The 18,208-nt window shown below is 38.7% G+C and overlaps 1 protein-coding gene across 1 annotated transcript; it reads left to right on the top strand.

The window, feature by feature from the left end:
- Positions 1-274: 274 nt before the first annotated feature.
- On the top strand, positions 275-955 carry LOC131825815 (ubiquitin-conjugating enzyme E2 variant 1-like). Its single transcript, XM_059165197.1, has one exon. It carries the CDS (start codon positions 306-308, stop codon positions 747-749), a length of 444 nt encoding a protein of 147 aa, XP_059021180.1. The 5' UTR covers positions 275-305; the 3' UTR covers positions 750-955.
- Positions 956-18,208: the final 17,253 nt, after the last annotated feature.

The following is an 18,208-nucleotide window of genomic DNA, read 5'->3' as shown; positions in this document are numbered from 1 at the left end:
AAAAAAAAAAAAAAAAAAAAAAAAAGAACAAGAGGCAGTACTGAAGGCTAGGGACCTAATCAATACAGACATTGGTAATATGTCAGCTATAGAGTTCAGAATGATGATTCTCAAGGTTCTAGCCAGGCTCGAAAAAGGCATGGAAGATATTAGAGAAACCGTCTTGGGAGATATAAAAGCCCTTTCTGGAGAAATAAAAGAACTAAAATCTAACCAAGTTGAAATAAAAAAGTTATTAATGAGGTGCAATCAAAAATGGAGGTGCTAGGAAGAAGGGGCCGGCCTTCCAGCAAGAGTGACGCAAGATGGCAGCCACCACGGGCTCGGGAGTAAAAGTCCCTCGCAATTTTCGACTGTTGGAAGAACTGGAAGAAGGCCAGAAAGGAGTAGGAGATGGCACAGTTAGCTGGGGTCTAGAAGATGACGAAGACATGACACTTACAAGATGGACAGAGATGATAATTGGGCCTCCGAGAACAATTTATGAAAACCGAATATACAGCCTTAAAATGGAATGTGGACCTAAATACCCAGAAGAACCCCCTTTTGTAAGATTTATAACAAAAATGAATATGAATGGAGTTAATAGTTCTAATGGAGTGGTGGACCTAAGAGCCATATCAGTGCTAGCAAAATGGCAGAATTCATATAACAACAAAGTTGTCCTGCAAGAGCTCTGGCGCCTAATGATGTCTAAAGAAAACATGAAACTCCCTCAGCCGCCTGAAGGACAGTGTTACAGCAATTAATCAAAAAGAGAAACCACAGGCCCGCCCCCCTCCCCCATTCGATTTAAGCAGTCATTTTCCACAGTAGTACATTTTCTAGATACGTCTTGTAGACCTCAAAGTACTGGAAAGGAAGCTCCCATTCAAAGGCAATTTATCTTAAGATACTGTAAACGATACTAATTTTTTGTCCATTTGAAATATATAAGTTGTGCTATAACAAAAAAAAAAAATGGAGGTGCTCACTGCTAGGATAAATGAGGCAGAAGAAAGAATTTGCAATGCAGAAGACCAAATGACAGAGAATAAAGAAGCTGAGCAAAAGTGGGACAAACAGCTATTGGACCACGAGGGGAGAATTCGAGAGATAAGTGACACCATGAGACGAAACAACATTAGAATAATTGGGATTCCAGAAGAAGAAGAAAGAGAGAGGGGAGCAGAAGGTCTATTGGAGAGAATTATTGGAGAGAATTTCCCTAATATGGCAAAGGGAACAAGCATCAAAACCCAGAAGGTGCAGAGAACCCCCCTCAAAATCAACAAGAATAGCTCCACACCCTGGCACCTAATGGTAAAATTTACAAGTCTTAGTGACAAAGAGAAAATCCTGAAAGCAGCCCAGGAAAAGAAGTCTGTAACATACAATGGTAAAAATATTAGATTGGCAGCAGACTTATCCACAGAGACCTGGCAGGCCAGAAAGAGCTGGCATGATATATTCAGAGCACTAAATGAGAAAAACATGCAGCCAAGAATACTATATCCAACTAGGCTATCATTGAAAATAGAACGAGAGATAAAAAGCTTCCAGGACAAACAAAAACTGAAAGAATTTGCAAACACCAAACCAGCTCTACAGGAAATATCGAAAGGGGTTCTCTAAGCAAAGAGAGAGGCTAAAAGTAGTAGATCAGAAAGGAACAGAGACAATATACAGTAACAGTCACCTTACAGGCAATACAATGGTACTAAATTCGTATCTCACGATAGTTACCCTGAATGTTAATGGGCTAAATGCCCCAATCAAAAGACACAAGGTATCAGAATGGATAAAAAAACAAAAACCCATCTATATGTTGCCTACAAGAAACTCATTTCAGACCTGAAGACATCTCCAGATTTAAAGTGAGGAGGTGGGAAACAATTTACCATGCTAATGGACATCAGAAGAAAGCAGGGGTGGCAATCCTTATATCCGATCAAATAGATTTTAAGCCAAAGACTATAATAAGAGATGAGGAAGGACACTATATCATACTCAAAGGATCTGTCCAACAAGAAGATCTAACAATTTTAAATATCTATGGCCCTAACGAGGGAACAGCCAACTATATAAAACAATTAATTAAAAAAAAATCAAAGAAATACATCAACAATAATACATTAATAGTAGGGGACTTTAACACTCCCCTCACTGAAATGGACAGATCATCCAAGCAAAAGATCAACAAGGAAATAAAGGCCTTAAATGACACACTGGACCAGATGGACACCACAGATATATTCAGAACATTTCATCCCAAAGCAACAGAATACACATTCTTCTCTAGTGCACATGGAACATTTTCCAGAATAGATCACATCCTCGGTCCTAAATCAGGTCTCAACCGGTATCAAAAGATTGGGATCATTCCCTCCATATTTTCAGACCACAATGCTCTGAAGCTATAACTCAATCACAAGAGGAAACTTGGAAAGAACCCAAATACATGGAGACTAAACAGCATCCTTCTAAAGAATGAATGGGTCAACCAGGAAATTAAAGAAGAATTGAAAAAATTCATGGAAACAAATGATAATGAAAACACAATGGTTCAAACTCTGTGGGACACAGCAAAGGCAGTCCTGAGAGGAAACTATATAGCGGTACAAGCCTTTCTCAAGAAACAAGAAAGGTCTTAAGTACTCAACCTAACCCTAAACCTAAAGGAGCTGGAGAAAGGACAAGAAAGAAACCCTAAACCCAGCAGGAGAAGAGAAGTCATAAAGGTCAGAGCAGAAATCAATGAAATAGAAACCAAAAAAAATGATAGAACAAATCAACAAAACTAGGAGCTGGTTCTTTGAAAGAATTAATAAGATTGATAAACCCTTGGCCAGACTTATCAAAAAGAAAAGAGAAAGTACCCAAATAAATAAAATAATAAATGAAATGAGGGAGATCACAACTAATCTTATTTATTTACCCAAATAAGTAAAATAATAAATGAAATGAGGGAGATCACAACTAATTTTATTTATTTACCCAAATAAGTAAAATAATAAATGAAATGAGGGAGATCACAACTAACCAAAGAAATACAGACAATTATAAGAACATACTATGAGCAACTCTACACCAACAAATTTGACAATCTGGAAGAAATGGATGCATTCCTAGAGACATATAAACTACCACAACTGAACCAGGAAGAAATAGAACACCTGAACAGACCCATAACCAGTAAGGAGATTGAAACAGTCATCAAAAATTTCCAAACAAACAAAAGCCCAGGGTCAGATGGCTTCCCGGGGGAATTCTACCAAACATTTAAAGAAGAGCTAATTCCTATTCTCCTGAAACTGTTCCAAAAATTAAAAATGGAAGGAAAACATCCAAACTCATTTTATGAGGCCAGCATCACCTTGATCCCCAAACCAGACAAGGATCCCATCAAAAAAGAGAACTACAGACCAATATCCTTGATGAACACAGATGCTAAAATTCTCACCAAAATACTAGCCAATAGGATTCAACAGTACATTAAAAGGATTATTCACCATGACCAAGTGGGATTTATTCCAGGGCTGCAAGGTTGGTTCAACATCCCCAAATCAATCAATTTGATACAACACATTAATAAAAGAAAGAACAAGAACCATATGATACTCTCAATAGATGCTGAAAAAACATTTGACAAAGTACAGCATCCCTTCCTGATCAAAACTCTTCAAAGTGTAGGGATAGAGGGGACATACCTCAATATCATCAAAGCCATCTATGAAAAACCCACCGCAAATATCATTCTCAATGGAGAAAAACTGAAAGCTTTTCCGCTAAGGTCAGGAACACGGCAGGGATGTCCATTATCACCACTGCTATTCAACATAGTACTAGAAGTCCTAGCCTCAGCAATCAGACAACAAAAGGAAATTAAAGGCATCCAAATCGGCAAAGAAGAAGTCAAACTATCACTCTTTGCAGATGATATGATACTATATGTGGAAAACCCAAAAGACTCCACTCCAAAACTGCTAGAACTTATACAGGAATTCAGTAAAGTGTCAGGATATAAAATCAATGCACAGAAATCAGTTGCATTTCTCTACACCAACAACAAGACAAGAAAGAGAAATTAAGGAGTCCATCCCATTTACAATTGCACCCAAAACTATAAGATACCTAGGAATAAACCTAACCAAAGAGGCTAAGAATCTGTATCAGAAAACTATAAAGTACTCATAAAAGAAATTGAGGAAGGCACAAAGAAATGGAAAAATGTTCCATGCTCCTGGATTGGAAGAATAAATATTGTGAAAATGTCTATGCTACCTAAAGAAATCTACACATTTAATGCAATTCCTATCAAAATACCATACATCTTTTTCAAAGAAATGGAACAAATAACCCTAAAATTTATATGGAACCAGAAAAGACCTCAAATAGCCAAAGGAATATTGAAAAAGAAAGCCAAAGTTGGTGGCATCACAACTCCGGACTTCAAGCTCTATTACAAAGCTGTAACAAGACAGCCTGGTACTGGCACAAAAACTGACACATAGATCAATAGATCATAGATCATAGATCAACAGACACACAGACACATAGACACACAGAACAGAATAGAGAGCCCAGAAATAGACCCTCAACTCTAGGGTCAACTAATCTTCGACAAAGCAGGAAAGAATGTCCAATGGAAAAAAGACAGCCTCTTCAACAAATGGTGTTGGGAAAATTGGACAGCCACATGCAGAAAAATGAAACTGGACTATTTCCTTCGACCACACATGAAAATAGACTCAAAATGGAGGAAGGACCTCAATGTGAGAAAGGAATCCATCAAAATCCTTGAGGAGAACACAGGCAACACCCTCTTCGAGCTCAGCTGCAGCAACATCTTCCTAGGAATATTGCCAAAGGCAAGGGAAGCAAGGGCAAAAATGAACTATTGGTATTTCATCAAGATCAAAAGCTTTTTCACAGCAAAGGAAACAGATAACAAAACCAAAAGACAACTGACAGAATGGGAAAAGATATTTGCAAATGACATATCAGATAAAAGGCTAGTGTCCAAAATCTATAAAGAACTTAGCAAACTCAACACCCAAAGAACAAATAATCCAATCAAGAAATGGGCAGAGGACACGAGCAGACATTTCTGCAAAGAAGACATCCAGATGGCCAACAGACACATGAAAAATTGCTCCATATCACTCGGCATCAGGGAAATACAAATCAAAACCACAATGAGATATCACCTCACACCAGTCAGAATGGCTAAAATTAACAAGTCAAGAAATGACTTGTAGGAGGGGAACCCTCCTACACTGTTGGTGGGAATGCAAGCTAGTGCAACAAGCTCTGGAAAACAGCTTGGTGGTTCTCAAAATGTTGAAAATAGAACTACCCTACGATCTAGCAATTGCACTACTGGGTATTTACCCTAAAGGTACAAACATAGTGATCCGAAGGGGCACGTGCACCCGAATGTTTATAGCAGCAATATCTACAATAGCCAAACTATGGAAATAACCTAGATGTCCATCAACAGATGAATTGATCAAGAAGATGTGGTATATATACCCAATAGAATACTATGCAGCTATCAAATAAATGAAATCTTGCCATTTGTGATGACATGGATGGAACTAGATGGTATCATGCTTAGTGAAGTAAGTCAGATGAATTGATCAAGAAGATGTGGTATATATACCCAATAGAATACTACGCAGCTATCAAATAAATGAAATCTTGCCATTTGTGATGACATGGATGGAACTAGATGGTATCATGCTTAGTGAAGTAAGTCAGTTGGAGAAAGACAGCTATCATATGATCTCCCTGATATGATGGAGTGGAGATGCAACATGGGGGTTAAGGGGTAGGAGAAGAATAAATGAAACAAGATGGGATTAGGAGGGAGACAAACCATAAGTGACTTGTAGTCTCACAAAACAAACTGAGGGTTGCTGGGGGGGAGGGGAGTTGGGAGAGGGGGGTGGGGTTATGGACATTGGGGAGGGTATGTCCTGGGGTGAGTGCTGTGAAGTGTGTAAACCTGGTGATTCACAGACCTGTACCCATGGGGATAAAAATATATTATATGTTTATAAAAAATAAATTTAAAAAAATTTGTGGACTGCAATGAAAGCAGTACTTTGAAGAAATTCTAGAAACTGAACACATGTACACTAACAAAATAAAGGTCTGAAACAATTAGCTAGACAAAAGAACAATGTAAGTCTCAAAAAAGCCAAAGAGAGGTGTAATTTTGGCAGAAATTTATAAAATTGGAAATGGGAACTCAATAAAGAAAATCAATAAAACTGCAAGTCGTTCTTTGAAAAGATTTTAAAATGGGGTATAAATATTTACAATTGTTCTCTCTTCTTTTGGATAGGCCCCTTAATTATGATATAATGCCCATCTTCATCTGTTACACACTTGGTTTTAAAATCTACTTTGATATAAGAATGGCTACCTACTCTGCCTTTTTTTTGACATCCATTTCTTGTCCCTTACTTTCAATCTGCTGATGTCTGTAGGTCTAAAATGAGTCTTGTAAGCAGAAACTTTTAAAAAAATCCATTCTGATGCCCTATGTTTTTTTATTGGAACATTTAAGCAGCCTGGGACAAGAAGTCTGTAACATACAATGGTAGAAATATTACATTGGCAGCAGACTTATCCACAGAGATCTGGCAGACCAGAAAGAACTGGCATGATATATTCAAAGCACTAAGCAAGAAAAACATGCAGCCAATAATACTATATCCAGCTAGGCTATCATTGAAAGTAGAAGGAGAGATAAAAAATCTTCCAGGACAAACAAAAACTGAAAGAAGTCTTGGGTTTTACTTCTCCTTGCACTGGGGGGTGCGGGTGGGGGGGGTGGTGTCTAGACTTTGTCCAGTGTGTGGCAAGGTTTAATTAAGTGTGTTTTGGTCTGCTTGTTAAATGTAGCCAGAGTTAAACAAAAGGGAAGCTAGATCTATTTCACCTAGAGCTGAAGTTATGCTGCCACTCTGTGATCAGTAGACTTGTTGCATGTGAGGGATTTGTTCTTGTCGTCTATGAGAGGGGTCAGCTACACAGATTCTCAGAAGAACTCACCTTAGTGAGATGCACCTGCAGGGCATGGTGAAGGGCTTGGTGTAAGTGGCTCTGGCCTGACTTGGTAGCACTGTGAGGCTCTCTGTAGTTGGTCAGTGCTGATGGGTGGGGGAGATAATGGCATCACCCTATTCTCTTGTCCCCGGAGAGAGGAGTTCATAAACCACCACTCTTTAGAAAGCCCTCACTGCATCATCAAAAACTAATGATATATTTTATGGTGAATAACATAACAATAAAAAATATTTAAAAATGAAAGAAAAAGAGAGAAAGAAAGCCCTCAAAGAAGAGCAAACGATAGCCCCTTTTGTGTTTCCAGCTTCCATCCCATCCCTGTCTTCTCCCTTTCTGAGTCCAAGCCGTCAGCCTACCAGACATTACAGTACTGCTGTGTTTTATGTCAGGAACAGCTGGTTTTCAAAACTCCCCCATTTTGGGGGTGAGTGTCACGTAGACCCCATTAACTTCTTCTGGGGAGGCTCTTGCTGCACTATGACCAGGTGCTGGTTTGTTCCAGAAAATGTTCTTATGACCATGGAATTGTCAATAGGTCATGGTAAAGTGCGGCAAAAGGCTAGCACCAAGACTTGCTGCCTTCAGCTGGTGTCTTTTATCCTATTCTAATGAACAAGGAAGCAGGTTGACGCTTGCCTGCTCTTTTGTCCCCAAAAGTCCCTGCCACCTCTCCCAAATGCACTCTAAGAAGGAGAACTGTTTCTTACCATGTGACCTAAGGGATCGTCAGACCATGCTGACTACTACTCCCAAGTCTCTGATCTCACTCCCACAGCAGTACTGACAAACCCTTCAGGAAAGAATGTGGCCATGGCATGGATTTCTAAATCCCAGAGGAAATATTCTCTCACCTATCCAGCTCTGAGAGTGGTTTTTAGGGGGGAGCAAACAGGGGACATTAAAAGGAAGATGATGTGACAAGTCCTTTCAGTTACGAGAGAGAAAGTTGACTTATCACTCACCACCTGGCACATTCTAGAAGAGATTAGTCTCCATGTTCAAGTGCCTCTGAGAGAGTTCTTGTGTCACCAGAGAAGACATCCACCATCGGTCCATAACAAGAAGACCCTCAGTCCTTCATCCATAATTTCCAAGTGTTAACCAACAAAATCAAGATTTGACATTTAGTAGTGGCAAAGGGAGGAAAGTGCAAGAAAAGATAATTTTTAGAGAGCAAAGCAAGAAAATATGTTTAAAAACACAACACACTCAAGGCACTTGGATGTAATTCCTCTTATTGTTATGTCATAAAGTTATGAAATAAACAAAACCAACTTGTACACATATTTCCCTTTCTTTTCTGATTTCATATACACCTTCCTTAGTCTCCATGTCAACAGGTACAACCTGACTGTCATCTGGAACCCTCTCCCATTTTTTTAAAAATTTCTTTTCAGCATAACAGAATTCATGTTTTTGCACCACACCCAGTGCTCCATGCAATACGTGACCTCCTTAATATCCACCACCTGGCTCCCCCAACTTCCCATCTTCTGCCCCCTCAAAACCCTCAGATTGTTTTTTAGAGTCCATAGTCTCTCGTGGTTCACCTCCCCCTCCAATTTCCCTCAACTCCCATCTCCTCTCCATCTCCCTATGTCCTCCATGTTATTTGTTATGCTTCACAAATAAGTGAAACCATATGATACTTGACTCTTTCTGCTTTCCCATTGGTTTTTACTCAGTGTCATTTCTTACCTGGAGAGGCTTCCATCTCACTGCTGGTGTTCTTGATGTTCCCCATAAGCAAATCTCTAGAAACACAAGCAGGAGAAAACACGTTATTAGACAGAGGGGCCTAGCCATCCCTCCCATGCTAGTTGAGATTATGGTGGGTCATACAGCATCTCCCTGATCTTTCTAGTGGATTCTCAGACCTTTGCTGGACTCAGTGTGGCTGGCACCATTCAGCAAGACAGCGATCACAGTAGCAAACCTTCAAATGAAACCGAGATGCTAAAGGAATTATCATTTGCATTATCAGTTCTACCAGGCCCATTTTACCTCCCACCTCCAAATTTAGCAATATGAAATTCCATATGGTATAGAAAACTTGAAATGTTCCTAGTTTGTCTCAGTAAAAGGAGGTTATTTTATTTTATTTTACTTTATTTTAGTTCATTGAGTTAATAAATGATTTTGTAAAGTTAACTTTAGAGAGTCACATCTAGTGACCATTAATCTGGATGGCACAGCTCCAGAATCAAAGATGAAGACATAACCTCTCTTCCCTTTGCTATTCCTTGTACAGTAATTGCTGCCCTCATCTGACCATTTATTTGTTGGTTTTTCCTGGGATCATGTACACATGTCAGGCATTACTTGAGGCCTTGGGAAATGAAAACAGTAAGGTCAACAGCTAGGTCCTAGAAAAAAATTTTCTACAGATTCATTTCAACACTAATAAAAATCCAATGTCATTCAGGGAAATGACAACTCAATCTTGAAATACATGTGGAACCATAAAGGATCCTAAAAGAGTCACAAAACATTGAAAGTAAACAACAAAAATGGAGGCTCTGTACTTGCTGACTTTCAAACACTTTAGAGAGCTACACTAAGCTAACCAGTATAGTGCAGGCATAAAAATAGGCAGATAGACTAACGACCAGAAAAGAGAACCTGAAAATAAACTCACACATACATGGCCATATGATCTTTGGCAAGTATGCCAAGACTACACAAGGGTGAAAGGATACTCTCTTCAACAATTTAAAGAAGGAAAAGGAAACCTACAGAAGGAGAGAAAATATTTGCAAAACTTGTTTCAGAGAAGGTGTTACTGTGCAAAAAGGAAACAAAAGTGACTTACCAAATTAGAAGAAGGGGGAAAATCATGAATTAGTTGGCCCCAAAGGAAACAAACCAATGGCCATCAGACCTATGAAAAGATGCTCAACCTAACTAGTAATCAAAACAATAATCAGATATCTCCACATCTTTTAGGATGGCTTTTATGAAAATAAAAAAACAAACAAACACAACAACAACAAACAGGTGTTGGTAAGAATGTGAAAAAGTCAAATCTGTGAATGCTATTAGTGGGAGTAGAAAATGGTGCAGCCATCATGGAAAACTGTGTTGAGTTTCCTTATATTGCAAAGGGAACTCTCAGAGGATCCAGCTATCACACATGTGGTTATATATCCAAAGGGAGTGAGCCAGGTATCTGGAAGATACACCTGCAATTTCATATTTATTGCAGCATTTACACAGTAGCCAAGATATGGAAAAAAGCCCCAATGTTAATTGACACTGAATGTTAAAGAATGGTGGTATATCCATACAGTGGACTATTATTTATCCTTAATAAAGAAGAAAATGCTGTCCTTTGTGGGAACACGAAAGACCTTGAATACATTATACTAAGTCAAATAAGCCAATGACAGAAAATCAAAGATTGTATGATTGCATTTCCATAATCAATCTAAAATAGTCAATGTCACAGAAGCAGGAAGCAGAGGGCTGCCAAAAGTTGGAGGAGGAGGAAAGGATGCATTTTTATTCTACATGTGGAGATTTAGTCATGCCTGATGGAAGTAGAGATCTGCTGCACAACCATGTGCATCGAGTTAACAATACTGTGCTTCTACTTGCAAATTTGACAAGAGGATAGATTTGAGGTCATGTGTGCTTTTTTTTGCAATTTAAGTATAAGTGGAATAAAGTACAAATGTAAGAAGGAAATAAAGAAGAAAAAGAAGAGAAGAGGTTGTTTTGGAGGAAGGCAAAAGGTGAAGTCGTAGAAGATGACAGAAAGCCACTTTCTGCAGGTGTTAAAGATGTCTGCACAGTGCTCACTCCTGTGAACAGGAGACTGTATCCTTTCTCATCTCCATCCAGGAAGGGGACAAATATCATCCAAAGTGTGAGCAAGGTGTGCTCAGGTACTACTGCTTTTCCTGATCTTGAATCTTTGGAATCACCCACCAGCAGTAGAAACTATGATCTATAGATTTAGGTTTTCTAGGAAACCCTCGGATCAAGTAGACTGTCTGGGACAAACAAGTGACATTTGAAAAATCAAGCAGTCTCGTGCTTTTTTTGTTTCTTTGGGGAAAATGCCTATATGGAAATCAAATATTATTTAGACATGTCTTTCTCACAGGGTTGATGCTCCAAAATAAAACATAAACCATAACTTGGTTCAGTTTCTGCTGATATTGACTTAAAATAACTACCTTGACTTGTTTATTTGCAGAGGCCTTCAGAATAATTGAAAACCCTATTTCCCCTGTCTGACGGAAAGGGTCATGAGTGATAACACTGTTGTCACACTTTTGAGGTTCCCTTTCCACACTGTGCCCCACAAAATGTGCCCTTCCATCCTCCTTTCTAGGAAGGCACGTGCCTACCCTGATGCTCAGTCCCAGAAGAAGACCCCTTGTTTCTCTTTTCATATTACACATTGTGGCCCAGCAGAACCACAACAACGATCTGTAGTGGGAGACTCATTCTTCAAGTGAGAATGAGTTTTATACTTTTGTACTTTATTCTGAAGGTAAAGTTTAGACCTTGATGGAGAAAGAGAGTTAATTTCCCCCAACAATTCCTGGTGCTTCTCTTTTCTGACTCCCACTCAATTCTAGGTGTTGGCACATGGCAGCAACTGGGGCCACTTGAAGAAGAAAAGAGCCCCTCCCTAGCACTCAGTGCTTTAGGTGAACTTGGGAAGACTCATATAGATGAAGAGTGTTTTGAGTGAGTGAAGTGGCAAGATTGAGGGACTCTGACCATTCACAATGTCATGAGACCTACTATGAGGTGAGAGTCATTATTTTTTTTTGAGAGTCATTATTAAATGGAATTTTCACTGACTCAGTAACAGGAATTGTGAAGCCCAAATTTGTTTATTTTGTGCACAGTAATCCTCTACCTGGGTGCTGATGAGATATGTTATAATGGATGTGTATGCAGCATATCATGAACAAGATTTAAATTGTAGCATTTGATTAATTTATACATGCTTAGATATTCATGATGTAATGGTGATGGGAATTTTTCTTTTTTTTAAATTTAATTTTATTGTTTTCAGTGTTCCAAGATTCATTGTTTATGCACTACACCCAGTGCTCCATGCAATACATGCTCTCCTTAATACCCACCACTAGGGTCACCTAACCCCTAAACCCCTCCCCTCCAAAACCCTCAGGTTGTTTCTCAGGGTCCACAGACTCTCATGGTTCATCTCGCCCTCTGATTTCTCCCAATTCACTTCTCCTCTCCTTCTCCTAATGTCCTCGATGTCATTCTTTATGCTCCACAAGTAAGGGAAACCATATGATCATTGACTCTCTCCACTTGACTTATTTCACTCAGCATAATCTCTTCCAGTCCCGTCCATGTTGCTACAAAAGTTGGGATTCATCCTTTATGATGGAGATGTAATATTCTATTGGATATATGGACCATTTCTTCTTTATCCTTTCATCTGTTGAAGAGCATCTTGGCTCTTTCCAGAGTTTGGCAACTGTGGCCATTCTGCTATAAACGTTCTTTCCACGACATCTGTATCTTTGGGGTAAATGCCCAGTAGTGCAATTGCAGGGTCATAGTGTAGCTCTATTTTTCATTTCTTAAGGAATCTCCACACTGTTTTCCAAAGTAGCTGCACCAATGTGCATTCCCACCAATAGTGTAAGAGGGTTCCCCTTTCTCCACATCCTCTCCAACATATCTTGTTTCTCATCTTGTTAATTTTGGCCATTCTAACTGGTGTAAGGTGGTACCTCAATGTGGTTTTGATTTGAGTCTCCCTGGTGTCTAATTATGATGAACATTTTTCTCATATGTCTGTTAGACATTTGTATGTCTTCTTTAGAGAAGTGTCTGTTCATGTCTTCTGCCCATTTTTTTGATGTGATTTTCTAATTTTTGAGTGTTGAGTTTGAGGAGTTCTTTATAGATCTTGGATATCAGCCCTTTGTCTGTAGTGTCATTTGCAAACATCTTTTCCCATTCTGCAGAATTATTCTTTAGAAAATTCACACCATTAATTGTGACTTGTAGGGCAACATAAATCTGGGGAAACACACAATGCATGACATAAACACACACAATCAAAACCAAAATCACTGCACATGGATTCACATACTGACATACCTACTATCCTGCATGCAAACCTACACTCCCAAGGGAAGTACAGCTGCTTCCAGGGACTGTACAATGTGGGCACAGTTCTTTATCTGGAAAATCCGTTTGTATCACCACATCCCCTATTCTCAGTCCCAGCATGAAGATAGAATTAAGAGGCTCTCAACATGAAACCTGCAAGCCAGCCCCACCTTTCTCATCTCCCAGATTTCTCCTCAGCAAGTGACTAACTCCAAGATACATACCACTCTAACTTTCTACCTATTACAGAAAGAAAACACTGAGTATCAGATTATGCTGTTCTTCCTTGCCCAGCTCTACTCTCATGTTGGTGGCAGAAGAAAAATAGATGGGAAACTGAAAGGGATCAGGGAACAGAAAAGTAAGAAGAGAGAAAATCTACTCATGGACAAGGATAAAGGATAAAGGACAAAGTGGAACACTCTTACACTGTTGGAGAGAATGCAAATTTGTTGAAGCTACTCTGGAAAACAGCATGGAATTTCCTCCATAAGTTAAAGAGAGAACTACTATGACCCATCAATTGCACTCATAATTTTCCAAAGGATGCCAAGTATTGATTTGATGGGGCACTAACACCCCAATGTTTATCGCAATAATGTCCACCACTGCTCAAACATGGAAAAAACCCAGATGTCCATCGATAGATGAGTGGCTAAAGAAGTGATGTAAGGACACCTGGGTGGCTCAGTAGGTTAAGTGTCTGCCTTCAGCTCATGTCTTGACCCTCGGGTCCTGGGATTTAGTTCCAAGTCAGGCTCCTTACTTAGCAGGATCCTGCTTCTCCTTCTGCATACTGCTTTCCCTGCTTATGCCCTTTCTCTCACTCTCTCTCCTCAAAAAATTAAATCTTAAAAGAAAAGAAGTGATAGAGTGGCTGGTGGCTCAGTTCATTAAGTAATTGCCTTTGGCTCAGATCATGATCCTGGAGTCCTAGGATCAAGTCCAATCCTGGGCTCCCAACTCCACAGGAAGTCCACTTCTCCCTCTGACCTTCTCCCCTCTCGTGTTCTCTCTCACTCTCTCTCTTAAATGAATAAAATCTTAAAAAAAAAAGAAGTGATATATACATATAGTGGAATTATGGAGCCATCAAAGTTTGAGATTTTCCTATCCACAACAATGTGGTTGGACCTATAGTGTCATATCCTAAGTGAAATGAGTCAGTCAGGGAAAGAGAAATATCATATGACTTCTCTCTTATGTGGAATTGAACAAACAAAATCGATGAATATGGGGTATAAAAGAAAAAAGAAATGGAGGGAGGTAATCCATCACAAACTCTTTTTCTTTTAAGGTTTATTTACTCATATTTGGATATTTTTCTTTTTTTATTATGTTGTTGGTCAACATAGAGTACATCATCAGTTTTTGATGTAGTGTTCAATGATTCATTAGACTATCTATCTATACTTATATATTATAAATGTAAAGAGAGAGCATTTGGGGAGAGGGGCAGAGGGAAAGAATCTCAAGCAGACCCCCCACTGAACAGGACCCTAATGCAAGTCTTGACCTTATGTCCCTGAGATCACTACCTGAGTGGAAATCAAGAATCAATCATTTGACCAACTGAGCCACCCAGGTGCTCCCCCAAAATCTTACATATAGAGAACAAACTTAGGTTGCAGGAGGGGAGGCAAGAGGGGGATGGGCTAAATGGTTGATGGGTAATGAGGGGGGTAATTGTTGTGATGAGCATTGAGTGTTATATGTAATTGATGAATCTCTAAATTCCTCTCCTAAACCAATATTACACTATGTGGTAACCAACTAGAATTTAAATAAAAACTTGAAAAACAAAAAGAATGTAAAAGCACAAAGAGTGGATTTTCATGTATCCTTCAGACTTTCAGCTGATAAAAGTATTGATGATCAGAGCTTTGAAATATGGCTTGAAATCAGGTAATATGATGTCCACAATTTTGTTTTTCTTTTTCAATGTTTCCTTGGCGATTCCGTGTCTTTTCTGGTTCCATACAAATATTAGGATTCGTCCAGCATTTTGAAAAATGTCATTGGTATTTTGATAGGGATGGCATTAAAAGTACAGATTCCTCTGGGCAACATAGACATTTAGTAATGTTTATTCTTCTGATCCATATGCATGGGTTGTTTTTCCATATTTTTATGTCTTCTTCAATTTCTTTCATGAGTGTTCAGTACTTCCTCGAGTATAGATCTTTTACCTCTTTGGTTAGGTTTATTACAAGATATTTTATAGATTTTGGTGCTATTGGAAATGGAATCATTTCTCTAATTTCTCTTTCTACAGCTTCATTGTGAGTGTATAAGAAAGCAACTGATTTTTGTGCATTTATTTTGTATCCTGTCACATTACTGAATTGCTGTATGAGTCCGACTAATTTTGGGATGGAGACCGTTGGGTTTTCCACATAGAGTATCATGTCTTCTGTGAGGAGAGAGAGATTGACTTCTTCTTTGCCATTTTGAATATTTTTTTATTTATTTTGTTGTTGTTTCTGTCTGATTGCTATTGCTAGAACTTCTCTTACTATGTTCAACAATAGTGGTGAGAGTGGGCATACTTGTCGTGTTCCTGATCTCAATGGGAAGGCTCTCAGCTTTTCTCCACTTGGAATAATATTCCCTGTGGGTTCTTCATAGATGGTTTTTAGGATGTTGAGGAATATTCCCTCTATCCCTATAGTCTGTAGAGTTTTAATCAGGAAAAGATGCTGTATTTTGTCAAACGCTTTTTCTGCATCAATTGAGAGGACCATGTGGTTCTTCTCTCTTATTTATATATTCTATCATATTGATTGACTTGCAAATGTTGAATCACCCTTGCATCCCAGAGATAAGTTCCACCTGGTCATGATAGAGAATTCTTTTAATATACTATTGGGAACTATTAGCTAGGATCTTGTTGAGAATCTTGGCATCCATATTCATCAGGGATATTGGTCTGAAATTCTTTTTGATGGGGTCTTTGCCTGTTTGGGCCTGAAGGTAATGCTGGCCTCAAACAAAGAGTCCAGAAGTTTTACTTCTGTTTCTTTCTTTCTATCTTTCTATCTTTCTTTTTTTTTTTTTTTTTTTTTTTTATAAACATATATTTTTTATATACATATATTTTTATCCCCAGGTCTGTGAATCACCAGGTTTACACACTGAAGTATCTTTCTTTTTTTTAAACTGCCTCAGGAGAATAGACATTATTTCTTCTTCGAATATTTGGTAGAAGTCCCTAGGGAATCTGTTAGGTCTGGACTCTTGTTTTTTGGGAGGTTTTTGGTTATTGCTTCAATCTCATTACTGGTTATGGGTCTATTCAAGTTGTTAATTTCTTTGTTTCAGTTTTGGTAGTTTATAGGTTTCTAGGACTGCATCCGTTTCTTCCAGGTTGCTTAATTTATTGTCATATAGCTATTGATAACAATTTCTCAGAATTGTATTTATTTCTTTGGTGTTAGTCATGATATCTCCCCTTTGATTCATAAATTTATTAATTTAGGTCCTTCTCTTTTGTTTTGGGTAAGTATGGCCACTGGTTTAACCATCTTATTACTTTTCTCAATGAACCAGCTTATGTTCTACCATGTTTCTGCTTTCTAATTCATTGATCTCTGCTCTAATCATAATTATTTTCCTTCTTGTGCATGGGGTAGGCTTAATTTGTTGTTGATCCTTCAGATCTTTAAGGTGTAAAGACAGTTTGTATACTCAGGATTTTTTATTTTTTGAGTGAGGTTTGGATGGCTATGAATTTCCCCTTTAGGACTGACTCTGCTGTATCACATAGATTTTGGATCAAAGGGTCTTTGTTTGCATTGATTTCCATGAATTGCTTAAGTTCTTCTTTGATATCCTGGTTGACCCAAACATTCTTGAGCAGGGTTGTCTTTAGTTCCCAAGTGTTTGAATTTCTTCCAAACTTTTTCTTGTGATTGATTTCCAGTTTGGTCTGAGAATATGCAGGAAATAATATCAATCTTTTGGTTTCAGTTGGGCCCTTATTTGTGACCCAGTATGTGGTCTATTCTGGAGAAAGTTTCATGCCAACTGGAGAAGAATGAGTAGTCTGTTGTTTTAAGGTGGAATTTTCTGTGTATATCATTGAGGTCCATATGAGCCAGTGTGTCATTCAAAGCTCTTATTTCTGTGTTGATTTTCTGCTTAGATGATCTATTGCTGAGAATGGAGTGTTAAGGTCTTCTACAATTAATGTATTCTTATCAATATGTCTCCTTATTTTGGTTAGTTGGCTTATGTAGTTGGCTGCTCCAATGTTGGGGGCATAGGTATTTACAGTTGTTAGATCTTCTTGTTGGATAGACATTTTAAGAATGATATAGTGTCCTTCTGTATCTCTAACTGCAATCTTTAACTTAAAATCTAATTTGTCTTATATCAGAATTGCTACCCCAACTTTCTTTTTTTTTTTTTTTAAAGATTTTATTTATTTATTTGTCAGAGAGAGAGCGAGCGAGAGCGAGCACAGGCAGACAGAGTGGAAGGCAGAGTCAGAGGGAGAAGCAGGCTCCCTGCGGAGCAAGGAGCCCGATGTGGGACTCGATCCCAGGACGCTGGGATCATGACCTGAGCCGAAGGCAGCTGCTTAACCAACTGAGCCACCCAGGCGTCCCATACCCCAACTTTCTATTGAGGTCTGTTAGCATGAAAGATGATTCTCCATCCCTTCTCTTTCAGTGTGGATGTACCTTAGGTTCAAAATGCATCTCTTGTAGACAGCATATGGGTGGGTCCTGTCTTTTTATCTATCTGCATCCCTGTGCTGTTTTATGGGATCATTGAGGCCCTCCACCTTGAGAGTGATTATTGACTGATAAGATTTTAATGTCATCATGTTGTCTGTGAAGTCCTTGTTTCTATAGGTTATCTCTGTATATCTCTGTTCTCTGTCATGGGGTTTTTCTCCTTTTATAGAACACCACTCCCTTTAATATTTCCTGCAGGGTCAGTTTAGTGGTCACATTCCTTCAGTCAATGCTAGTCTTGGAAGCTTCTTATCTCTCCATCTATTCTGAATGACAACCTTGCTGGATAAAGA

The sequence above is a fragment of the Mustela lutreola genome, chromosome 2 (assembly GCF_030435805.1).
Source record: "Mustela lutreola isolate mMusLut2 chromosome 2, mMusLut2.pri, whole genome shotgun sequence".
In the NCBI taxonomy this organism is placed as follows: domain Eukaryota; kingdom Metazoa; phylum Chordata; class Mammalia; order Carnivora; family Mustelidae; genus Mustela; species Mustela lutreola.
The sequence above is the reverse complement of the archived record's forward strand: the minus strand, read 5'-3'. Positions and strand labels throughout refer to the sequence as shown.